The sequence below is a fragment of the Giraffa tippelskirchi genome, chromosome 4, assembly GCF_054371585.1.
Source record: "Giraffa tippelskirchi isolate mGirTip1 chromosome 4, T2T-mGirTip1v1.2.pri, whole genome shotgun sequence".
Classification (NCBI taxonomy): domain Eukaryota; kingdom Metazoa; phylum Chordata; class Mammalia; order Artiodactyla; family Giraffidae; genus Giraffa; species Giraffa tippelskirchi.
The window spans coordinates 99,029,775-99,054,327 of record NC_137278.1 but is presented as its reverse complement, the minus strand read 5'-3'; the positions used below and the strand labels follow the sequence as shown (position 1 = coordinate 99,054,327).

At 51.8% G+C, this 24,553-nt stretch overlaps 2 protein-coding genes across 5 annotated transcripts; one reads left to right on the top strand and one right to left on the bottom strand.

Moving 5' to 3' along the window:
• Nucleotides 1-5,081: 5,081 nt before the first annotated feature.
• On the bottom strand, nucleotides 5,082-17,141 carry TMEM127 (transmembrane protein 127). Of its 3 annotated transcripts, XM_081484740.1 has the most exons (5): nucleotides 17,002-17,141; nucleotides 16,262-16,579; nucleotides 8,201-8,365; nucleotides 7,252-7,510; nucleotides 5,082-5,408 (listed from the first exon to the last, which is right to left on the bottom strand). In XM_081484740.1, exons 2-5 carry the CDS (start codon nucleotides 16,503-16,505, stop codon nucleotides 5,366-5,368), a joined length of 711 nt encoding a protein of 236 aa, XP_081340866.1. In that variant the 5' UTR covers nucleotides 16,506-16,579; nucleotides 17,002-17,141; the 3' UTR covers nucleotides 5,082-5,365. The 3 variants fall into 3 exon arrangements, with proteins under 3 accessions (XP_081340866.1, XP_081340865.1, XP_081340864.1); XM_081484739.1 differs by lacking the exon at nucleotides 5,082-5,408 and having other exon boundaries at nucleotides 6,430-7,510; nucleotides 16,262-16,837; XM_081484738.1 differs by lacking the exon at nucleotides 5,082-5,408 and having other exon boundaries at nucleotides 6,430-7,510.
• CIAO1 (cytosolic iron-sulfur assembly component 1) lies at nucleotides 14,299-24,088 on the top strand. Of its 2 annotated transcripts, none has more exons than XM_081484736.1 (7): nucleotides 14,299-14,879; nucleotides 18,400-18,548; nucleotides 19,007-19,118; nucleotides 19,230-19,318; nucleotides 19,564-19,765; nucleotides 20,859-20,946; nucleotides 21,764-24,088. In XM_081484736.1, exons 1-7 carry the CDS (start codon nucleotides 14,828-14,830, stop codon nucleotides 22,002-22,004), a joined length of 933 nt encoding a protein of 310 aa, XP_081340862.1. In that variant the 5' UTR covers nucleotides 14,299-14,827; the 3' UTR covers nucleotides 22,005-24,088. The 2 variants fall into 2 exon arrangements, with proteins under 2 accessions (XP_081340862.1, XP_081340861.1); XM_081484735.1 differs by lacking the exon at nucleotides 14,299-14,879 and adding an exon at nucleotides 17,343-17,607.
• Nucleotides 24,089-24,553: the final 465 nt, after the last annotated feature.

Genomic DNA, 24,553 nt, shown 5'->3' with positions numbered 1-24,553 from the left:
TTTGAATTTTGAGTCATTTTTCAACTTAGGTAATATCAGAAAAGAGGTTTCAACATGAAGAAGGAAAAACAAGTGTTGGCAAGAATGTGGAGACATTAGAAACCTCGTATGTTGCTGATAGGAACATGAAATGGTGTTCCTTTAGAAAACAGCCTGGCAGTTCCTCAAAGTCTTCAGCATAAAAGTCACCATGACCCAGCAGTTCCTCTCTTAGGCATATATGTAAGAGGACTGAAAACATGTTCACAGCAAGGCTTGTACAGAAATGTTCATGGCAGCATTATTTACAATAGCCAAAAAACAGAAATGTGTCACTTGCCTGATTGATTGATAAACAAAGTGTGGTATGTAACTATGGTGGAATATTCGCCACACAAATCAGTGAAGGATTGACACACGTTACAACATGGATGAGCCTTGAAAACATTATGCTAAGTGAGAGCAAGTGAGTGAAGTGACTCTTTGCAACCCCATGGACTGTAGCCTGCCAGGTCCCTCCATCCATGGGACTTTCCAGGCAAGCATATTGGAGTGGGTTGCCATTTCCTTCTCCAGGGGATCTTCCCAACCAGATACAAAAGGACACATAGTCCATTTACACTAAATGTCCAGAACAAGCAAATCCATTGAGACAGAAAATAGATTAGTGGTTGTAGAGGGCTGGGGCAGGGACAGGAATGGGAAGTGACTGCTGATGGCCACAGGTTTCTTTGGGGGATGATAAAAATGTTCTGGAATTAGTGGTGATGATTGCATAACTTTGTGAATATATTAAAAAGTACTGAATTATACTTCTGCTGCTGCTGCTAAGTCGCTTCAGTTGTGTCCGACTCTGTGCGACCCCATAGACGGCAGCCCACCAGGCTCTGTCGTCCCTGGGATTCTCCAGGCAAGAATACTGGAGTGGGTTGCCATTCACAAGGGTGCATTTCACGGTACGTGAATTATGTTGCCATTTAGTCACTTCAGTGTGTCCGATTCTTTGTGACTCCACAGGCTGTAGCCCGCCAGGCTCCTCTGTCCAAGGGGATTCTCCAGACAAGAATACTGGAGCAAGTTGCCATCCCCTTCTCCAGGGGATCTCTCTGACCCAGTGATTAAACCCATGTCTCTTGCATCTCCTGCATTGGCAGGTGGATTCTTTACCACTGAGCCACCTGGGAAGTCAGGTGTGTGAATTTTATCTTAATAAAGATTAAATATGACAAGAATGTTGCCATTTGGTACATCTAGTATTATTGCCTGGAGAATCCCAGGGACGGGGGAGCCTGGTGGGCTACCGTCTATGGGGTCGCACAGAGTCGGACACGACTGAAGCGACTTAGCAGCAGCAGCAGCTGAAAGGTATATGGGAATTCCTCGTCCCATCCTTGCAACTTTTCAGCAAGTACACATTTTTTTTTTTCAGAACAAAGTTTTTGTTTTTTTTTTTTAATGCTTAAAGTTCATTCAAAGTCATTCTGTCTTGATTCCCCCAGAGTGGATATGGAAGGTGGCACCCTCTTCTGAGGAAGCTGGAGATTAGGATGACAAGAACATTAAAGTTATCCAGTTCTGCTCCTCATTTACAGATGAGGAAACTGAGTCCCAGAGGGCAGTGCTGACTCTGTGCGACCCCATGGACTGTAGCCCACCAGGCTCTGTCCATGGACTTCTCCAGGCAAGAATACTGGCGTGGGTTGCCATTCCCTCCTCCAGGGGCTCTTCCTGACCTAGGGATCAAGCCCCAGGCCTCCTGCACTGCAAACAGATTCTTAAACTGTCTGAGCCACCAGGGAAACCCTTTTAAGGTCCCACATCTTTTTCTTAATTGGCTACAAGATGTGGCATGTGGGTCTTAGTTCCCTGACCAGGGATGGAACCTGCGCCCCCAGCAGTAGAAGGCAAAGACTTAACCACTGGACTGCTGAGGAAGTCCCAAAGGTCACACATCTCATTGATAACTACCTCCTCACACATTTCAGATTATTATTGCATCCTTTTCTCTAGAGCTGTTTATTTTCCTCCCAGTCTTTCATCCATGTAGAATGCTTACCTTGACTCTCTCCAATTTCTCATCATCTTTCTGAAGTACATAGGTCCCAGGTTACGGGATGGAAACCCACCATACAGACATGTGTATTAGCTGTTGAACATGTGTAAAAGAAGGCATCATTCCTCCAGAATGGCATTTCAGGAGTTCTGAGTTATTCATGCAAAAATGCACCCACCTGCTGGCATGTGCTGTCAGCCCCCTGCCCGTGCCCTGGAGCCTGCTCCCTCCCCATCCCACTGGGCTGACTTCAGGATGGAGATGTAGTGGGGGGACTGCGGTGAGGTAGGCGGTCCCCTCAAACAGCCAGGATGCACGCAGGCTGTGTGTCTTCAGGGGTGCCAAGTACTACACAAGCAGAGCACTGAGCTCAAAGTAGACAAGAACAAAGCTGGGAAAGTCAGAAGCCGGGGCACCCAGGAATGGAGCTGGAAGAAAAGGGCAGAGCAGCAGAGAGAAGGAAAAATAACAATTCCTGAGAATAGAGCCAGGGTGATCCAGGCCGTCTGCCTGTTTGAATGTGGGCCAGCCTGATTTCAAGGCTCAGCCCTGTTTGACGATGGGACACACACAACTTCTGCAAGAGAGCAGAGCTGGATGGTGGCCACGTGTTGCAGTGTCCCAGTCAGGAGGGCTGGGGGCCAGGGGGAGGGGGTGATTCCGGGCATTTCATCTCCATTGTGTAGGCCAGTGCCAGCAAGTATCTCTTCACTGGTGTAGGCCTCATACATCCCAGCCAACACTGTGGTGCCATTGCTGAACCCAAGATCCCAAATGTCACCATCCTCATCCGGATCATAGGATAGAGCTCCAAACCCTCAGCCACAGTGGAGGGGAAGGGCCATGATCTCAGTTGGGCAAAAGAGACTCATCCTGGTCTTTAAACGAGAGCTTAGTGTGCAGCTGGGGCTGCTGTCTTCACTGTCGTTGGAGGGAGACTGCCTGAGCCCACTCACAGAGCAGAGGCATGGAGAGAAATCACGCCTTCAAGTCACTGTTTGAGTCCCTTGGTCACCAGCCCTGGTGGCTCAGATGGTAAAGAATCCGCCTGCAATGCAGGAGACCCAGGTTCAATTCCTGGGTCGGGAAGATCCCCTGGAGAAGGAAATGGCAACCCACTCCAGTATTCTTGCCTGGAGGATCCCTGACAGACTACAGTCTATGGGGTTGCAGAGAGTCGGACACGACTGAGTGACTGTCACACAGGCAGTCACCAGCCACCTAGTCATCCAGCCAAGTCACCTTTCAGTTGTGGGAACCAACAAATTCCATTTAATTATTCTGTGTTAAGAGTTCCATATCTCGCAACCATGTTCTGGCAATAAGGTTAACATTCCAGACCCACACAGGCTGGGTCCAGCCACTAACCAACCCCCTCCATGGGTGTCTCAGAACACCGGCTCACTGTCCCTAAAAGCCCCGTCCCTCTCCACTGACCAACTCATTCTCTCAGGAAAGCCTACCCACTCTTCAAGGACCATGTTAACTGTCTCTGTCTCCATGAAGCTCTCCTGTTTCAAGGCTGAGCCTACAGTCTCAAGGGGCATCTGGTGCCCCTTGTCAGGTTTCTGCCTTCCTGACAGCTGGGTCGGAGGGCCTTGGTGGGGACAGAAGCTTGTGACCCATTTAGTGGCTGAGACATCTGTGGGCAAGATGTCAGCTGAAAAGATTCCCTAGTTAGGTAAACTGCTCTCCCACAAGATGCAACAGCCTCTTCCTCTTGTCCTCAAGGTTCTCTCCCCGCTGCCCTTCACCTCACATACACAGCCTTCTAGGTGTGGTGGGTCAGCAGGAACCGGGGCTCCTGTGTTCCCCACGCCGGGGGCCCTGCCTTTCAGGGTCCCGGCCTCCACATGCCCTCAGATTCTTCCACCTGCCAGGCTGACCCTCCTTCATAGTCACCAGTCATTCAGATAAACCCTCTTTTCTCTTCACAAAATCCTTCCAGGGCTTTCCACTGCTTTTGGTCCCTGCAATGGGCCCCCAGGCCTTCCTGTCCTCTTCTCTCACAACATCCTGGCCGCCAGTTGTTTCTCCTCCTGCTTTCCCTCAACAGGAATTCCCCCCACCCCACTTCCAACACCCTCTCACATGAAGCTGCCTCATCCAGGAAGCCTCTCATCATCCCTGAGGTAGGAACCAGCCTCCCCTCTGGGCATGGCACTTTCCCAGCTGTCCATTAGTCACTTACTTCTCTCTGTCTTTCCAAAGACGAGTCCATCTCCTAAACTAAGAATGTAAAATCTTTGGCAAACGGCCTCTGAAGGTCATAACATTTCACTCACGGAGACTGAATGGTGCTTTTTATGCAAAGCACCTTTCATTGAGTGTCTGAAATGAAATGAGAGAAGAAAAGAACACATTCCCAGCTCCCGAGAAAGACGTGTACTCTTCCCAGTAATAATAACAAAAAGGCCAAGTGGGTTGCTCCTTCCATGGAGCCCTGAGCTCTGTCACCGTGAAGCACGCTGGGGCCCGGGTGCTGACACTGTGAATGGATAAAGGGAACGTGGGGAACCGTCAGGGATCATTACCCATGGCTTCTAAAGAAAGTGCATCTTCTTCTGCAAGTCCCGGCCCTGAAGTCTGTGCATCCCCACACAAGGGCTGGACTTCTGAAGCCACGCTTTTCTGCAGCTCACGGGATATAGAGGGAAGAGCTCAGGGTCTGAAGTCAAGACCTGGGGGGAGGCATCCTTGTTTCCCTGCCTTGGAACCTCAGGGCAGAAGTTGTCAGGATTAGAGAACTGTTTAGGTGCAGATGCCTCGCATGGAGCAAGCAGGTTCAAGTTCCTTCTAACCTTTTAAAAATTATGGCACACTTCCTCAATTTAGGTTTTGTGTGTGTGTGTGTGTATGGCCATGCCACAGAGGATATTAGTTTCCCAACTAGGGATTGAACTTGTGCCACCTACAGTGGAAGTGTGGAGTCCCAGTCACTGGACTGCCAGGGAATTCCCTTCTTCAATTTCTCCTGCTTCTCCAACAGGCAGGGAACAAACCAAATTGGGGAAACTGGGACACAAAAATGACAGGGAGCCATTGGCAATTACATTCTTATTTGTGGTTTCTATTTTTTTTGTTTTGTTTTGCTTTTTAATGTTTTTTTTCTAGGAAAAAAAAAAAAGAACACAACCAGGGGAGTTTATATGACAACTATCAGTGTCAGGAGGGCAGGGGAAAAGAGAAAGAAAGGCTAGAGGCTTGGGGCGCTGATAAAAACTGGATTCTGAACCACGTGGAATGGCTCACAGGGTCCTGTGTGTGGGTCCTCGTGAAATGACTGGTCACTTTGGCATGCGTGTTCGGTGCCCGGTCTCCTGGTCTGCCAGCTCAGACCCCCAGGGTCAGAGAGAGCTGTCCGCGCCCTGGAAATCTTCCAAAGACAAATTCGCATGTTACAGCAAGACGAGACTGATTTGAGTTCCCTGAGTTTGTGCTCAGGTATCACACATTCTTGCCCGAGAGGAGTCTGGAAGAGTGTGAGTCACCACGGGACACACTTTGGCATCACAGTGAACCCCACACGGCCGCTCACTCAGGCACAGGCACAGCTTTCCCCACCCACACGGACATCTGTGCAGATGTCCCTGGGTGGTCTGGCCAAAGGAGGACAGGGGACATGACAGGCCCTTTGAGCCATGGGCCAATGATGGCGTCCACTCTCCAGGCTTACTCTGTCTATGGTCTGTGAAGGACACGAAGATCTGTCTGCTTTCCTGCTCAACCCTGGACACCCCATCATCCCAAGAAGTGTGGCCATCTGGATCCACACCGAAGCTCTCAGATTTCTCCTACTTGATGCGCCAGATCTCAGGGCAGAAAACAGCTGATCCAGGGCCACGTGTGGCAAACAGGACAGCCAGACTGACGGCCAGGCAAGAAAGAGCTGGTAGCACACTGTAAGACCAGAGTCCATTCAAGAAGGGGAGAGGGCTGTGCAGCAGGCCGCCGCCCCGAGTCACAGTCCAGGGGACACACGAGCTGGAAGGACACAGGCAGGCCTGCTCGTCTTGACCAGGTGGCTCCGACACCTCACGCAGTGGGGGTCCCCTGGTTGTGGTTCCTATGTGGAGGGTGGTGGGCTTCCTGACCGGCTGCAGCCCCTGTTTCTACAAGGAGGCCAGGTTATGTCTCAGCGCTGCAGTCCTGAGGAGCACCACGCTGGCCAGCCAGCCAGGCCACAGTCCTCAGCCCGCCGCCGGGCAACGATGCAGCTCTGGGTTCCACAGGAAGGCCCCCAGGAGCCACGGTCACGGGGGTAGGGGGGGATGGGGAGGAGGGCTGCATTCTGCCGGGAGAGATCCGGGGCGCAACGGCCAGGGACTGGAAGGGACAGAGGCCCCAAACACTGCAGGGCCAGAAGGACTGGGGTCAATAGACGACGTACTCGTCACTAGTTTAAAAAGAGCATTGGTGGTGTTGCTTGGCTGTTTTTCCCTTTTAAAACCACTCACATTTTAAGAGGTGATGGGGCTGGGGAGATGCGGCCCTCTTCATACTGGTCCTTTCCGGGCCTCAGGAGACCTACTTTCCCCGCCGGGCCTCGGGCCACCAGCCAGGGATGGGGCGGGGTGGGCACGTGCTTTGCTTCCTGGAGGCCACCCCTTCTTCCCGCAAAAACAGGACCCATGTGACGGGCAGTCCAAAGACTAAAGTGCAGAGAAATCCACAGAGCGGGTGGCCCTGTGCTGGGTTTTCCCAGAAGAGGCGGGAGAGGGGCTCAGTCCAGAGTTACCGCTGGGGACACACGGGGACAACTATGAGGTGAGCCTGCGAGGCATGGTCCCCTTTCCCTTGGGCTCCATGGACGCATCTTCTATCAGGGACTGTCCACTATCAACAGCAGCCCAGGGAAGGCCTCAGCCTCAGAGATCAGGCCCACCAAGGGGGAAACGCAGATGACCATCCCTGGTTGGTAATGACTAGTGACCGTGGAGGGAGAGGCAGGTTCAAGAGGGAAAAGAGTGTGTTATCTAAGATCAGTGAACCCCAGGTTTCGAGAGCAGGGATCCATGAACAGCCCTACAGGTAGAGTCTCTCCCGGGGAAGGTTGGTGACGGTGGTCAGGATCCTACCAGTGAGACCTGCTGGGGAAAGGAGCACCTCTGGGTGTGGGCGGCGCTGCAGAGTGGGGAGGGCGGCCCAGGACGAAAGCCCACGGCGGGCACTAGGGTGTGTAGGCCGGGGGCGGCTGGAACTGGTTGATGACCTCGTACTCTGCTGGGTAGGGCTCGTTCTCCTCCATCTCCGAGAGCAGCTCCAGCGCTTGCTCCTCTTCCTCCGTGGGGTAGTGGCGCAGGAGGTTGGCCGCTGTGGCCAGGATTGAGGCCCCGCCAGCGCCAGCCACCAGGTAGAAGCTAACAGCAAAGGTGACGTAAACCTGGGACCCGTGGTACTTCTTATGTTGCTGCTGCTGGGCCAGGATGAGCTCGGAAGCCCAGTAAGAGAAGCCGATGACTGTGGCACACTGCAGGACTGGGCAGACAAAGGGAAAAAGGGGGTGAGCAGGCACCCCGCAACCTGGATTCTTGAGGAACCAGCTGCAGCCTTTCCACCCAAACCCCATTCTCAGAGAACCTGCCTGGCCCCACACCCTGTGAGGGGCAGCTTTTGTGACCAGGGTTGGGGACAGAGGCCTGACCCTGCCCAGGCCGGTCAGATTCTCTCTGTCTTAAGAAATTGGAATTGGGCTACTAGGCCAGCTGGAGGTCATTGGATGCCTAAGAGGAACAGGTATCCGGAGTCAGTACTAACCCAAGTCAAATCAACACACTGGCCCCGTCATGAGGGACGAGAGAAGCCTTTTACCAGCAGAGCAGCCTGGTCTACAGGAATGGGGAGGAGAGAGAATCTGAGACCATGCACTCCAGGGAGACACAGTGTTTCCTCTCTGGCTCCTTCTGGGCCCCATGAGCCCAGCTGAGCTTCAGATCCCATTCTTGGAGAGCGACGACAGTTCTTAGAAATTCTAACAACATTTGCTCCCTACGGCTCAGCTGAGTGGGTCTGCCCCACCGCCCCAGTGCTCTGTGAAAGGCCAGACCTGGAACGAGCAGCAGGAACTATGTCTGCGCGTGGAAAGCCCTTGGTCCCCACCTGCAACTCCAGACAGGATGCCCTAGCCCTGTGGCAGTCACTCCCACACTGGGAGCAGCCCGGGCTTACCCGTGAGGATGTGGGCGAAGGCATAGCGACGGGTAATCTTCAGGGCGGGATGCTTGGGCCCGAAGACATCCAGAAGGAACGCAGAGAGGCTGCACAGGATGCCCAGGAAGCAGAAGGCAGCGATGACTCGCAGGAGCAGGACTGTCTGGGGATTCATGCAGAAGTCTGCAGGGGAAGAACCAAATCCTCAGGGCTCCCAGGAACACCCTGGGGCAGGAAGTCCCCACCTGGGAGGAGTTCTCCCCACACCACAGTCCAGGGGAGCTAGGAGAGGACTGGAGGGTCTTGGCTGCTGCTCCCAGGGGGTCTGCAGAGAAGGGGGAGGAGCCTCTATTAGCAGACAGGACCCCTGGGTCACTGCTCCCATGAGCCTCGAGTCCTTCCTCCCTTCCCGTCAGGACTAGTCCAAGTGCAGCAGTCCACTTCACTGTACAGCGGACCCTTGAACAATACGAGGGTCCACTTACATATGGATTATTTTTCAAGAGTACTGTACGATCAGAGCTGGTTGAACCTGAGATGTGGAATCACGGATCCAGAGGCCAACTATAAATTACACAAATCATACACGATTTTCAACTGCTGGGAGGGTCAGCATCCCTAACCCCATTGTTGTTCAAGGGTTAACTGTACTTGCCACTCTTCTAATCATCTTTAAAGACCCTGAGAATTAATGTGACACATTAACCCATTCTGCTAAAGCATGCTTCCAGCTGGCAGGAGAAGCCCCTTGACTTCTGAGCTGAGACAGCCAAAGAGACAAGGGCCAGAGTCCCATTTGAGTCCATTCTCTATCCAGTCACTCATTCGTCCCCTTTTTCATTCAAAAAGACACTGAAGGGACATTCCTGTCTGTCTGGCAGTTAAGACTCTGTGCTTTCACTGCAGGGGCCATGGTTTTGATCCCTAGTTAGGGAACTAAGATCCCACATGCCACACAGTGCGGCCAAAATAAGTAAATAAATAAAAAAGAAGCTGAAGCAGTTTAGAGAACCATATAATTACAAGAGAGAACTAAATACATGAGGAAAGCTGGTAGACTGGACCTCCTTATTTATTTTTGCTCCTCCCCAAATCCTACTAAAACAAACACAGACCTGCACAAAGAGAGGAAGGGCAAAACAGAATTTGGAAAACTGGGAAGTAAAGGGCCTCAGAACTAGAACAGACTTGACACAAGAGATAAGCTGAAGTATAAGCCAGAAATGGGAAAAACTAAGAAGAATCAGATTTATACCACAAAAGCGTGGAAGGTTCAGAAACTGACAGCACCAAATACCTTCTAAAATGAGGGCAAAGCCTTTGGGGGCTACTCGCTCTAGCAAAAACGAGGGAATGGACCAAGAAAAAGGAAGATGCTAAAACAGGAGACATTCAAAGAGTAAGGAGGCCCCAGGGTCCTGGTGAAAGATCCCAGGATGACAACTGCACACCAGACACAGCGAGCAACCTACATGTTCTTCTGGGACTTTAATATCGTTCTTGCTTTCTTTTCTTTTATTTTTTTTTTTATTCCATCCAGACTGCACTGTCAGTTCCCTTTGATATCTACGCAATCTGCCATAGTTCTAGAAACACAGACAGAATAAAGGCTGATCCAAAAAGAAACCATTTTAAGCTTTTATAAAAAGTAGAAAATGGGCCTTAACGTCCCCTATTCAGCCACCAGCAAGTTTTTCTTTTATTTAGACCATGGATTACCAAAATGGATTTGGAAAATTTTGAAAAGGGCTGACAAGACTTACACTGTCCACTCCTTTCCTGAGTTTGGGTCTCAGGCCGAGAGGCTGTGGGACAGTGCACAGAGAGACACCAGGGTGCTGCTGGCTGAGAGCATGTGCCCAAGCTTCAGAGGTTCTGAGCTCTTGGTTTGGAGCCTGGGAATCTGAATTGCCACAAGCAGCACAGGCAGCTCGAGCCTTACACTCCAGGAGACACTGGACCCAGAGGCAGGTGACTGACGAGGAAGAGTCCAAAAGCTGGGGAGGGCACCTGAGCTCAATCAAGCTGACTTGAATCACCAGACATTGACTAGCCTCATGGGGTCACCTGGACTGAGGCCTGGCCTCCCACACGGAAAAACCAGACCAGATACCCAGAGGCCCTGGGCCTTTATGACAGCGCATACTTCTGCCTCAGGCACAAAATTTGCCTGGGAGATGTTCGCTGAGCCCACATGACTCATATGCCTTGATCTGGCTTCAGGTCACCTGCCAAGCTGCCCTCAGAGCTATCTGTCACTCTCTGTCTATCATGTCAGCTGACCATCTGTTTGGAGCCCACTCATCCAGTCTGGGTGATCGCCTGCTGCCAGAAGGCCTGCCTGTGCCTAAGCTCTGCCAGCAGCAAGGTCCAGCCTTCATTTAATCTGGCCCTGTGGTCCTGAAAGAGTCTAGAAACCCACAGGGCCTCTCTGAAACAAAAGCTCCCAGAGACGAGCTGTTTCCTGGCTGCACTGTGAACATTGCTAAAAGCTCTCTGCGACAGTTCTTCTGGGGGTCCACGTGGCACATGGCAGGGACCCGGCAGGACCCAAGTATTCTTCTAGTGCTTCCAAGAATAACTTGTGAGCAGCAGGGTGGAAGGGTTTACATCACACTCTGCTCTGCAGCAGGCTGGGTTCAGATTCCTCCCACATTACTCAACATGGCCAGGCCTTCTGAGCGATGCTTTAATTGTGCTACTTGGTTTTAATTTAACAACTAGTTTTAACTGAAAAATGGAACACCCAGGGCTTCAGAGATCCTTTCTTTGGTGGCATAGTGACTACAGGATGTTCATTATATTAGCATCCTTTACAACGTACATCCACTGGACACACGTCCAGGGCTCTTGTGTTTCAGAATATCCTTATTTCAGTCACAAGGAAGACTTCCACAGATGTTCAGCTGCCCCTTCCAAGAGATAAACATCTTTTTTTAAATTTAATTTTATTTTGGCCACACCACACGGCATGCGGGATCTCAGTTCCCCGACCAGGGATTGAATCCAAGCCCCCTCCAGTGGCAGTGTAGCGTCTTAACCCCTGGGCTTCCAGGGAAGCTCTGAGAGACAACCTTGTTGGCAGTTTCTTGTGTTTCCTCCAGGTATGCCTGCCTGTGCACACAGTGGGGGCAAATGTTATCTTAGTTAAGCCTCACTCCACTCCGGGGGATTCATCATATGGTTCAGATGAGGAATCAGAGGCTCCAGGAGGTTAAGTGACTTCCTGGAGGTCACACAGAGCTAGGCTCCGAACCAGTGTCAGGCTCTCTTGCACAATGATGCTCACCATCACCAAGCACTGGAGTCAGCCGTTTTATATTTCCCCGATGGAGCTAATCGATCAAATCCTCAAGAGCTGGATTTGAGTGAGAAGTCAAAAGGGACTATGGATGCTGGCAGAGCCCCGTCAGCACCAGTGGCTGCTGAGCTCACTACAGAAACAGCTGGAAGCATGAAATCTCTTCTAGGCCAAAAAGGTTTGGGTCGTTAAGAGATGAATGGAGCTCCTCCTGGGAATTATTGGGCCAAACCTGTTGGGTGTGATCTAAGCTTCAGCAACCATCAGAGCCTGGCTCTTTTTTTTTTTTAATTAAAAAAATACATATATTGTGTAATTTTGTTTATTTATTTTTGGTTGTTCTGGGTCTTCGTTGCTGTGTGCAGGCTTTTCTCCGTTTGCAGTGAGCAAGGGCTAATCTCTAATTGTGCTGCATGGGCTCTTTTCATTGTGGTGGCTTCTCGTGTTACAGAGCACGGGCCTAAGGCCTTGGGCTTCAGCAGCTGCAACTCCCGGGCTCTAGAGTACAGGCTCAGTAGTTGTGGCACATGGCAGGTGGGATCTTCCCGGATCAGGGATTGAACCCGTGTCTCCTGCATTGGCAGGTGGATTCTTTACCACCAGGCCATCAGGGAAGGCCAGAGTCTGACTCTTAAAAGCAGAAGGCAGGGGACTTCCTTGGTGGCCCAGTGGCTAAGACTTCGAGCTCCTAACACAGGGGGCCTGGGTTCAATTCCTGGTCAGGGAACTATTTCCCACATGCCGCGACTTAAAGATTTGCATGCTGCAACTAAGACTTGGTGCAGCCAAATAAAAAAATATTAAAAAAAAAAAAAAACAGAAGGCATATGAACTGGGCACCCAGTCTTAGTCCCACCACAGATTATGCATCACCTCAAGCAAGTTGCCCTTGACATCTGCCTGCTCACCTGTCAATGGAAGTAGTGACACCTGCCCCATCTGCACAGGGGCCCTTGGGGGCAGCCAGACCCCAAAGTTCCAGGAAGGAGCAGCCCTACTCCCTCTGTGCCGGGTGGCCACAGCAGTGTCTTCCCTGGCATGCCTTTCCTCCCAACATCAAGAACTGCCCCGTCCACGCACATCAGCCAGTGGGGGCTAGAGGATCAGCACCATGGGGGTGATGACGTGGTCCAGAGAAGGAGCTTTGCACCCACGGTTCAAACAGGTTTTGTTTCCACCTGACTGCCTTATGCCTTTCTCCACTCTAAAGCTCTGAGCAAACCTTCCGGGTCGGGGCGGGGAAGCCAAATGGGAACTTCCCTTGGAGTGATGCTGACAGATATCCCAGAACCCTGCCCCACACCCCCTGTGGGCTCTCATCAGAGGGTCTCAGAGCACACAGCAGAGATAGGCAGCGTTACCCCAGCCCTCTTAGAACCCTGCTCAGGCTCTCCTGGGGTCGGGATCTCAATGTCCCTTTCTCTCCTCCCCTGCCAGACATCGGTGTGGCAGGGAGGGCAATGAAGATCTGCTCTGTTGAGAGGGCTGCCTAAGAGAAGCCCATCCTCAAATGCTATGTGTCTGTTATTTTATTTGTGAGGAGAAATGGCACATGGAGCAGAATCCTGAATTTAAATTCCACCAGCGCCGCATCCACTACGCTCTGGTCAGACCACACGCACCCTGTCCTCCAGTTGTGCTGTGGCCTGTTTACTTTGGTAACCATTGCTTGCCTGTCCCCTCCAGTCACTGGGGAAGAAGGCAGCTGCTGTGTAATAGGATCCCACAGAACTGACTTTGCCCAAGGTCATTGGTGAGTCACTGGGCTGGATTGGTTTGGAAGGCCCCACTCTTCCTGTCTACCCACCCATGGCTCTCATCCCCTCCTGACCCAGAGAGGCAGCAGGTAGGAAGCTTCTAGTGGCTTCTCGCCAGTTCCCTTCTGTTCCTTCTCCTATTCCCCCCTCACTGGAGTCCTTGAGTCAGTCCTTCCAGCATTCATCCACCCACTTTATACAGCTGCACCCCACTCTTGACTTCTTAGCTTCCACACAAGGCTTCTGACACAAGACTCCAAGAGGGCCTTCCAGTGCCCAGCTGGGTCGTCCCACAGATCCCAAAGGTCCTGGCCCAGCTGCCTCCAAGGACACGCCCCTATAGGATCCAGAAATGCCAGCTGCATTGGTCACCACCCCTCAGACACTCCAGCCCTTCCCAGAAGGCCCTTGACCTTCCCATGCTTGCTGTCAATCGTGATTCCTCCAACTTCACATCCTAAACTCCCTCATTCTCCTGAGACGCTTCCTGAGCCTGTGGTCCCCACTGCCCCCTTGCTGGGTGCACTTGAGAGGCAGAGACGGCTCGAGGCTCAGAAGGAATGGTTATCTGGGCTCCCCTGCTGGGGGCCACTGGAGTCTGGGCACATCTCTGGCCCCCTGACCCAGGCTGAAGAGCTGTGTGAGAAGGGGCAGTGCCGAGGAGTAGAGGAATTCCAGACAGGCTCTTTTGAGCCGTGGCAAAAGCCTTTAGGGCTCTAGGAATGACAGAGGATGATGGGCTTTGACTCAGCCCAGCAACGAGAGGGGAAGAGGAATAAAAAACATAGTTTTGCCTGGGCTTGTGAGAAAAACTCAGCCAGAATGGGGAAGTAAGAAGTCTGGGGCAGCTCTGAATGGAGGAAAAGTCTAGTGCGCACTAAGGCACAGGGGTGAGGGGGAGTCCATGTCACTCGGAGCAGCTGTGTGCCCCTTAGTAAGACACCAGCCTGGGCCTGAGACCTGCGTGTGTTTGTGTGAGTGTGATGGGCATGATGACAGATACCTACCAAATAAAGAAGTTGTTTAGGTGACACTACAGCCAGGCATGAAGTGTGCTTAGCACAATGCCTGGTACTCAGGCAGGGGGCCAAGAAATGGGAGGGCATCATGCCAAAGCCTGTTGGCCCGCTCCACTCCCCATCACCTGCAGAGACCTGGCAGGGTCTGCTCTCCCTCTAGAGAGGCATCGTGAATTCCCTTTCAGCTTGGGGGCTTTCCAGGAAGCTAGCAGTAAAGAATCCGTCTGCCAATGGAGAAGATTGAGGAGATTCAGGTTTGATCCCTGGGTCGGGAAGATCCCCTAGAGAAGGAAATGGCAACCCACTCCAGTATTCTTGCCTGGAGAATCCCCATGGACTGAGGAGCCTGGCGGGCTGCAGTCCATGGGGTTACCAAGAGTAGGACACAACTGAGCGTGCACGTACACTTCTGGTTTTGATATGACACCAAGTACTTGAAATACTGACTACCAAGGGGATCAACTGCCAAGGTCTGGAAGAAGCAGTGGAAAGTGGCAGCTGTGCCTCAAAGAAGGCACGTTCTGGGGACGTGCTAACGGAAAGGTCACCCTGATCCGACTCAAGCTCAATGGGCTTTGGCCACAGAGAAAGCTGCGCATCACCTGCTCTCCATCCTGTGGGTGAGCATTAGTGCTAGTGGCCAAGCCATGTCTGACTCTCTGTGAGGCTCCTCTGTCCATGGGATTTCCCAGGCAGGAATACTAGAGTGGGCTGCCATTTCCGTCTCCAGGGGATCTTCCCAACCCAGGAATCGAACCTGGGTCTCCTGCATTGCAGGTGGATTCTTTACCATCTGAGCCACCAGGGAAGCCCATAGGTCTTGGTGAGCCAACACAGTGAAAGCTATCATCACGGTGATATCTGGAAACAAACCAGAAGCCCCCATCCGTTCTCTACAAAATCATCCGAAAGCTTTGAAAACTCAAGAGAAATGCAAACCAGCAAGAGAACTCTCAGAGAAAGACAAGATTAGGCCACAAGGACAGGGCTTTTCAGCCTCGACCTGCACAAATGGTATATGATCCAAGGCACTCAAAGAGAACTTGACCTTTTCACCAAACCCCAGGCAATGTGAATCCTTAAACAGACAATGTTGAAGATACCAAATAGGAACGGGAATCTGAGACATGGGGCAACACACATCTGGAATGAATTACAGCCAGGAGTGGCACACGGAGAAAACCTTCAGGAATGGTTCAAAAGGCCTTGGGGGTAATGAACTCTGCTGTTAATAAGGGCTGTTCACAATCCACTGACCATTTTCCCTGTAAAAACCAGGCAGCGCAATACTGCCCCCACACCACACAGCCTGTACCTTCATTACCAGAGACAAGGGCTGGGAAGGATGGGCTACAGGCCTCCCCTGCATCCAGTAAAGATGATGGTCCAGTTCCCCTTTCTTCTGCTTCCCTGGCCAGGAAGCACCATAATGAACAAAGCAACCTTACCTCGCTCCATCACACTTGTGAGGGTTCCACAAGCCAAATTCCAATTGTTTTACTGAGGGTGGCAATAGAACTGACTTCTGGTTATTGAAAATACCGTAGACTCCCTTTTTCTCTAACAACAATCCAAAGACTGCAGAACGCACAAACACCTTTTAAAATCTAGCCATATTTTAAAGTTCCTTTTTCTCAAAATGAGCCCCCCCCCAAAAAAAATCTTCCTGTATCTTGGGCTCCTTAGAAGGAGACAGGTAATCGTGATGCCTACCTAGCACCCTTATCTTCTCTCTGATATACAGCGCCCTTCCCCCAGCAGAAGCCGAAAATAGCAGTCCAGATTACGATGGCACTGAGGAGTGGGTGCTTGGCTGAATAACATCAGAATTAATGAGGGGCCGGACCCCAAACAGAGCCACCTGGTGGGCAAGAACATCAGGCAGCAATGGGCTGTTTCCTTCAACCAGGTGCCTACCCCAGGCTATCTCAGCTCCAGTCCGCACCCTGCCGAGGAGGCCCGGGCGCCCAGAAAGAAGAGGGCTGGCGCGCAGCGCCCTCACCTTTCAGCAGGTCCGGGTGCACGTAGCCTAGGACGTCGGAGACCCCCAGCTCTTGGCGGGAACAGGTGCCACCGTGGATGTGCAGCCAGGCAGGCTCGGCGAGCGCAGTACACAGTGCGGTGATGGACAGGGCACCAGGCAGGGCCGAGGCCAGACTACGCTCCGGCTGCTTGGGCAGAGCGCTGCCTCCCGGGCTCCTCCGCCGGCGCCCGCCGGGCAGCCCTGCGCCTCCGGGGGCGTACATGTCCGGGGCCGCCCGCCGTCGCTCCGCGGTCGCTGCTGGTCGCCGCCGACCTCCGCGGGGCGCACGGAGCCTGCCTGTCCGGGGGGAGGAGAGCAACGTACTGGGTTCGTAGCAGGCGAGGCTGGAGGAAGGCTGTCAGAGCCGACCCCAGGGGGTGGGGGTGGGACCGAGAGCCGAGCAGAGACAGGAGAGCTGCAGAGGTTCGGGGGACGGGGACGAGGTCCCCGGAGTGGAGCTGCGGAGGTGCGGGACGACGACCCGGAGAGGGCTGGGGCCCGCTGGATCTTGGCAGAATACAGTAGGGAGAGGGGCTGGGGCGGAGGTATCTGTTTCTGGTGGAAGAAAGAGCGGGACTCGGGGTCTTGATCAGAGGGTGCCCAGGGGCGGAAGGCCAAGCTGGGCCGCAGGGATCGGGGACCCGGGATCTGGGAACGGCGCTCTGCGGTGCGATCTGTGCCCAGATAGGACCCACCCCTCAGCGACTCCTGATCCTCACCAGTCAGCAGGGTTCAGTACCGGGATGGCGTCGCTCCGTCCCGGTCACGGGCTCCTCAGTTACCCCTACCCGAGCGGTCTCAGGGCCCAAACCCGCAACGCCAGGACAGACCCCGGCCCGATCCACTTCCGGCTTCCTCCACCTCTGACCCCGCCTCCTCCGGCTCCCCGCCCCGTTCCCGGCGCGCGACACAGGCCGGGCGCGCCGCCGGCTCCCTGCGCAAGGCCTCACGGGACTGGTAGTTCCAGGCCGTGCCGCGATGCTTTCCGTTGGAGGTGGGGCCGGGGCTGGGGGAATGGGGGGGGGGAGGACGACTACAACTCCCAGAAGGCAGCGCGCCCGAAGCAGCGGGCGCTTCATTTCCAGGGTGGACTCTGGCAGTCGGGCGCAGGGGGGTTTGCTCTGTGGGAACCGCAGCCGGCGCGGCTGGCTCTGCTCATTTTTGTCTCCTCCTGCGCCGGGCAGCCATGAAGGACTCGCTGGTGCTGCTTAGCCGTATCCTGGCGCACCCGGACTCCCGCTGCTGGTTTCTGGCCTGGAACCCCGCGGGAACTTTGCTGGCCTCATGCGGTGGCGACCGCAGCGTCCGCATATGGGGCAGGGAGGGTAAGCCCCGGTCCGGCTGGCTGCACTACCCCTGCCGCCAAGGGGTCTCCTTGCGCTTGGTGTGGGTGCCAGTCTCGGGGAGTACGCAGCCTGCGGGGCAGGCAGACCCTGGACGAGGGTCATGGGCCGAGGGAGAGGATGGAGGGGTTACCTTCGAGTTGAACCTTAGCCACTTTGAGAACGGGTTTTCCAGTGAAGGAGTCAGCAACTACTAGAAGCTAAAATGTCAATAGAGAGACTGAAACTGTTAGGGAAATTGTGATAGTTGCTCAGGCAGGAAAATGAGAAGAGAAGGAAGAAAGTAGGCTTCAAAGTAATTTGCAACAGTTGAAGAAGTTTAAATTTTATCCCAAGGGCATTTACCAATTGGCGACTGCCAACGCAAGAGAGGCCAGTTGGATCCCTGGGTCAGGAAGTTCCCCTGGAGGCCGGAATGGCTACCCACTCCCGTATTCTTGCCTGGAAAATTCCATGGACAGAGGAGCTGGGCAGGCTACTGTCCATGGGGTCGCAAAGAGTCAGAGATGACTGAAGTGACTTAGGGCGGACACACACACACATGTAGGTGCTCTTGGACAATTTTAAATCAGGAGAGTGATTCCTCAGATTTGTTTCAAAAGGATGCCTCCAGCTTTCTGTAACTTTAACTGGAGTCAGTTAAAGCCTGTTGTTCAATACACTCGACCCCCAGCTTGGCTCTGATGCTGGACCCTATTACCCAATGGCTTGGCTAGTGCTTCCATACCTTCTTGTGCACCCAGCTCCAGAGCCTGGCCTGTCCTCTGCTTTTAGGTGACAGCTGGATCTGCAAATCTGTCCTTTGTGAAGGCCACCAGCGCACTGTGCGGAAGGTGGCCTGGTCTCCGTGCGGAAATTACCTGGCCTCAGCCAGCTTTGATGCCACCACTTGCATTTGGAAGAAGAACAAGGATGACTTTGAGGTAAGTAGATGGGACCAAGATTGTTGCCTGTTTGATCCCCAGGGCTAGTTTAGGAACTTTTTTTTTATTCTAATATTTATTTTATTTTTGGCTGTGCTGGGTTTCCACTGCTTTGCATGGGCTTTCTCCAGTTGTGGCAAGTGGGGGCTGCTCTTTGTTGCGGTGCATGGGCTTCTCCTTGTGGTGGCTTCTCTTGTTTTGGAGTAAGGGCTGCAGAGCTCTTGGGCTTCAGTAGTTGTGGTGGACAGGCTTAGCTGCTCCAGGGCATGTGGAGTCTTCCTGGGGACCCATGGTGGAACCTGTGTGCATTACATTGACAGGCTGATTCTTAAACACTGGACCACCAGGGAGGTTCCTGGTTTAGGAACCTCAGCCAAGCTGGGTCAGTGGGACTGTGCTTGCAAGGATGACAGGGATCTTAGCTGGCACTGATTCTTGTCCCTCTTCACTGTTCACAGTGTGTAACCACTCTGGAGGGCCATGAAAATGAGGTCAAATCAGTGGCCTGGGCTCCATCTGGCAACCTCCTTGCCACCTGCAGCCGAGACAAGAGTGTGTGGGTCTGGGAAGGTGAGTCCGGATCCCTCCAGGGACACTTGAGAGCCTGCCACCAAATCTCTGTGCCCCGCCCTTGTGTCCCTGACAGTCGGCTTATGTGCTCCCTTCTTTTCTCTTCCACAGTCGATGAAGAGGACGAGTATGAATGTGTCAGTGTCCTCAACTCCCACACCCAGGATGTCAAGCATGTGGTTTGGCACCCGAGCCAGGAGGTAAGAACCAGGTATCTTGGTGGGAAAGAATTGTGATGTGGAGGGATGTACCCAGCCTCAGCCTGCTCTTCATCCTCAACCTGGCTTTCCCAGGAATCTCTATCTGTGACCAAAAGACATCAGTGAGTCCCTTTATAAAAGCACATCCCTGGGACTGTCCTGTTCTGGGAGGGAGAAGCGTTGGAACCGCAGACACTTCCGGGCCCTGCATACATGTACTGTGTTGTCCTTGGCTTCCCCAACAGCTGTTGGCCTCCGCCAGCTATGACGACACAGTGAAGCTCTACCGGGAGGAAGAGGATGACTGGGTGTGCTGTGCCACCCTCGAAGGCCACGAATCCACCGTGTGGAGCTTGGCCTTTGACCCCAGTGGCCAGCGCCTGGCGTCTTGCAGTGATGACCGCACCGTGCGCATCTGGCGCCAGTATCTTCCAGGCAATGAGCAAGGTGAGGGCCCAGCCTGGGAGCTGAAGAACCATCTTTACTGAGGGACTGAGACACATGGATGAGTCACAGAAAACTGGGCCCTTCATAGATGTGCCATGGGAGGGCTCCAGGGAGAGTGCTGGAAGAGTTCAGGGAGGCTCTGGGGAAGGGGGGCCGTTTTATCCAGACTGAAAGGAATGTGTAGCATTTTAACATAAGAGACTTCTGTGACTTCCGGTGGTTAAGACTCCATGCTTCCAATGCAGGGGGCACTGGTTTGATCCCTGGTCAGGGAATTAAGCTCCTACATGTTGCCAGACATAGCCACAAAAGAAAGAAAGGAAATTCTAGATGCAAAGAGGACCACATGAGCAAAGGCATTGAAAGTAAAGATGGCCTAGATTTACACCAGGAACAGTGATCTGTGTAGGGTAGATGGAGCATAGGGCATAAGGAGTTTGGAGAGAAATAAGGTAGGTTGGGCTGGGTAGCTGATATTGTTTAGTCGCTAAGTTGTGTCCGACTCTTTGCAACCCCATGAACTGTAGCACGCGAGACTTCCCTGTCCTTCACCGTCTCCCAGAGCTTGCTGAAACTCAGGTCCATTGAGTCAGTGATGCCATCCAACCATTTCATCTTCTGTTGCTCCCTTCTCCTTCTGCCTTCAATCTTTCCCAACATCAGGGTCTTTTCCCGTGAGTCACTTCTTCGCATCAGGTGGGCAAAGTATTGGAGCTTCACCTTCAGCATCAGTCTTTCCAATGAGCATTCAGGGTTGATTTCCTTTAGGATTGACTGGTTAGATGTCCTTGCTGTCCAAAGAACTCTCAAGAGTCTTCTCCAAAAAGGCAGGATAACTTGTCAGACATAATCTGTAGCAAAAGGCATTTTGAGGAGCAGGACGTCTCCTTCTCAGAATCCTGCTGTGAAAATGCAGGTCTGGCTGCAGTGTGTAAGGCAGATCAGGGAGGATGGGGACAGAGGATTGAGCATGAGGCCTCATAGGATACGGATGGGGGAGGGCAAGTTAGGGTCTCCTGTGGTGGGGCAGGTACTCCCCTGAGGTGCCCAGGGCATGGATACACCTGAGGCTCAAGAGAAGTCTGTCACGCAGGGGTGGCATGCAGCGGCTCCGAGGCCAGCTGGAAGTGTATCTGCACCTTGTCAGGCTTCCACTCCAGGACCATTTATGACGTCGCTTGGTAAGACCTCCACTTCTCCCGTCCACCCTGCCCAACCATTCTAGAGATTTTCGAGAAGTCAGGGCCCTCTTTCACCTTTGGGAATACGTGGGGATATAGAGCAGCCACCCTCATGTCTTCAGATCAGGCTAGACTATCTCCATGCTGGTTTAGCACTGGCTGGCCCAGGGTTCACAAGAGCAGGGGACAGACTTGGACCCAGGCTGAGGGTAGCTCCATACCATCCACAGCATCAAACCATCCAGAAATATGTGTTCTTGAAACTGTGGCTTCATGGGTGGGGTTTTATGGTTTGGTAACACGGCTTCTACCCTTAGGGAGTCTAGGAAAGCCATACCATTCACATAGGAGAGTCGGTAAGAGGGCAGTTCTGGCCCTGAGAATCTGTCCTCAGGAAATAACCCTAAATAACTGAAAAAGTTGACGTGCATCTAAGTTTTATTTATACTATCAAACATTTGGAAATAGCAAAAATGGACTCAAGTAAAATTAAGTGACCTATTGTATCAGTTTAAAAAAACGGTCAGGAACACTTCATGTCAGGGCAACTGCTTGTGCCTAGTGAGAAAAATATAATTCAGTGTTAATATGTAGTTTTTTAGGTTAATTATATTGAAAGAAACCTAGATGGCAGCACTTGAACCTAGATGGTGATGTTTGCAGCTACATGCTTGTTAGAGAGGCTCTAGGATAAGAGACTTGTAGCTGAGGCCTCAAGTTTGGGACTAGAACCAGCCCCTCGCACCTGACTTGCAAGCTTGGGAGGGAGGAGCCATCTGCACGCTCACTGACACACCTGTTCCCCCCCACCCCCCAGGTGTCAGCTGACAGGGGCCCTGGCTACCGCCTGTGGGGATGATGCCATCCGAGTATTTGAGGAGGATCCCGGCTCAGACCCGCAGCAGCCCACCTTCTCCCTGACAGCCCACGTGCCTCAGGCCCACTCCCAGGATGCCAACTGCGTGGCCTGGAACCCCAAGGAGCGGGGGCTTCTGGCCTCCTGCAGTGACGATGGAGAGTTGGCCTTCTGGAAGTATCAGCTGTCTGAAGGCATCTGAGCCACTTTGGCTTTGGATGGAATCGTGCTTCCCCAGAAAATGTCCTCAGACTTCTCCAGCCCCCAAGAGGACCAGGAGGAGCATCCTTGACCTTCCTTTATTTGGCCCTCCTGCATTCAGACTTGCGGAGAGGTGCAGGGCCACTGAACCACTCACTCTTCCCCCTCCTTTGACACGGAGCCCCTGGTAAAGAGCTGCAGAACATCTGTGCATTGTACTTAAGCCAGATTTTGCTTTAGGGCAGTGTTCAATTTGAGAGCAGAGGTTAAGTATACTATTTATAATCATCATATCTTTATGTAGGAGGGATGTAGCTCAGCCCTCTCTAAGACTATAAGCTTTATACAAATAATCCGAGTCCCAAGATCTATTTTGTTATAGGGACATTCACGTTTTAAAAGAATTTCATGGTGAGTCCTTCTCTGAAGTAGGTCCTGCCTTCCCAGTTTCTGGGTAAATCCTTGCATTTAAGACATGCAGTCAGTACTGAAAGTAATTCCTTAATGTAGGTTTGTTAGAATAAGAGACCCCTCTGCTTTCCCTTAGAACCCTTACATACCTTCTGTGCCAGGTGCTGTGATGACAGCGGGGGAGTGCTGAGAAATCAATGGGGAGAATGTGAACCCTAGCAGGGAGTTACTGTTGGCCACAGGTCATACATTCTTAGTGGGGGTGAAAATTGGGTCTTGGGTGAGATGCAAAAAAATCCTAAAGGGACGATTTGTGCCCTCTAAAGGACCACAGTACGTAATATATTGTGGTCTGTCGTGTTAAGATTTTCATAGTGGGGGTGAGTAGTAAAAAGCCCCTTAGGGAAATAATGCTGAAAAAGGTAGAGAAGCACTGGCATACACAGGCAGCGCTGTGGGCTCAGGTTGTCCTCTGACAGGCATAGCCAAGTAGGTTTTGACTTGAGGACTCCTCAAGGCCCTGGCCTTCAATTCAGTTTTATACCGCAGAAATCATGACCTTAGATTTTGGAGACAGCTAGGGCAGTACCTAGAGCCGTGGTTCTCAAGTTGTGCCTCCCAGTCATTGGAAATCCCTAGAGTGCTTCAGGGCAGGTAGAGAGGTCAGCACCTTGGCAGGAAGCAAGAAGTGGCACCAGATACTGCAGTCGGGTCTCCATGCCTTGCGCTCAGTGAAAATGCTGCCAACTCCACTGAGAAATATCAACAGAACCAATACAAATAAATTGTATTAGATCTCCACCCTTGAGCATACAGCGCATTGTCGGAAGCAGCATGCAGCAGTCCTGCTGCACATGGAGGTGAGGCTGCCCTGAGGAGCAGTTGTGCAGTTGAATGCTCCATCAACCGTGTCCATGGCATAACCATTTCTACTTGGAAGAACTAGCAAACTATAGTGTTTAGACTTGGCTATTTGGGAGACATTTTCTGGGAAATGAATGGAATGAGCCTGTCACTTCAAGGGAAACTGATTGTGTTGTCAATGATAAAACAAGCTTTCTAGAAAAAATTTAAATTTGTGAAAACTCGTATTGACATCATGAGCTTGATATCTTCTCAATGCTTAGGCTTTTCTGAGGGGATTGGTGGTGATAGGAACACATGTGATTTATGAAGTGTATTAACATTTGAAAGATTTGCATAGTTTAGTGAATGAGCATTTTCCAAATGACTAAGGCGTGTTACAAAGACACTCCTGGGCAAGACTCATTAAAAGAGTGAGAGAGACAAGTGGGTTTTAATGCAAGAGTGTTGCTCTTGATAAGTATGCTCATTGATAAGGTTTCATATCCACATTGCCTTTAAGAAACTACCACCTGTGTAGTGACGTAGTATCTCATAGCCTCTATTACCTGAGAAGCCTGTTTAGAAACTTCTTCCAATTTCCTATCTGTGTGAAGTTAGCTTTACATCAACTCACACAACAGGTTTTGGAAACAGCTGTGAGAATCCAACTGGCCATGAAAAAGATTTACAAAAATGTAAAATGCTGTTCTTCTCCCTGAATTTTAGAAGTTGTTCTTCATAAAATGTTAACATAATTAAGTTACTGTTATTTTAAAATGAATTTACTCTAGTAAATAAACATCAGTGGCTACAGCCCAAATAATAAAAGCTGTTTGGAGTTAATTTTTCTGTAGCGTAGAGGGGTCCTAAAACTATAAAATTGCCAACCTAGGGAAATTACCCATCAGAATCATCTTCCAGTTTTATGCACATTTATTCCTAAAAAGGGGCTTCTCAGGTGGCTGAGTGGTAAAGAATACACCTGCCAATGCAGGAAATGTGGGTTTGATCCCTGGGGTGGGGGAGGAAATGGCTACCCACTCCAGTATTCTTACCTGGAGAATTTCATGGACAGAGGAGCCTGGAGAGCTACAGTCCATGGGATCGCAAGGAGTCAGACACGACTTAACACACAAACAATATTCCCAAACAACAACAGAAGACAAGAATCTGAGAAGAAAATTTATAGATCTGAATCTTACCACTGCTTTAACCACCCAGCTGGCGCAGCCTCCTTCTGGGAGGGGACACTGCAGATCTTGAGAAAGCGCTAACCTGTTGGCTTCCACCAAA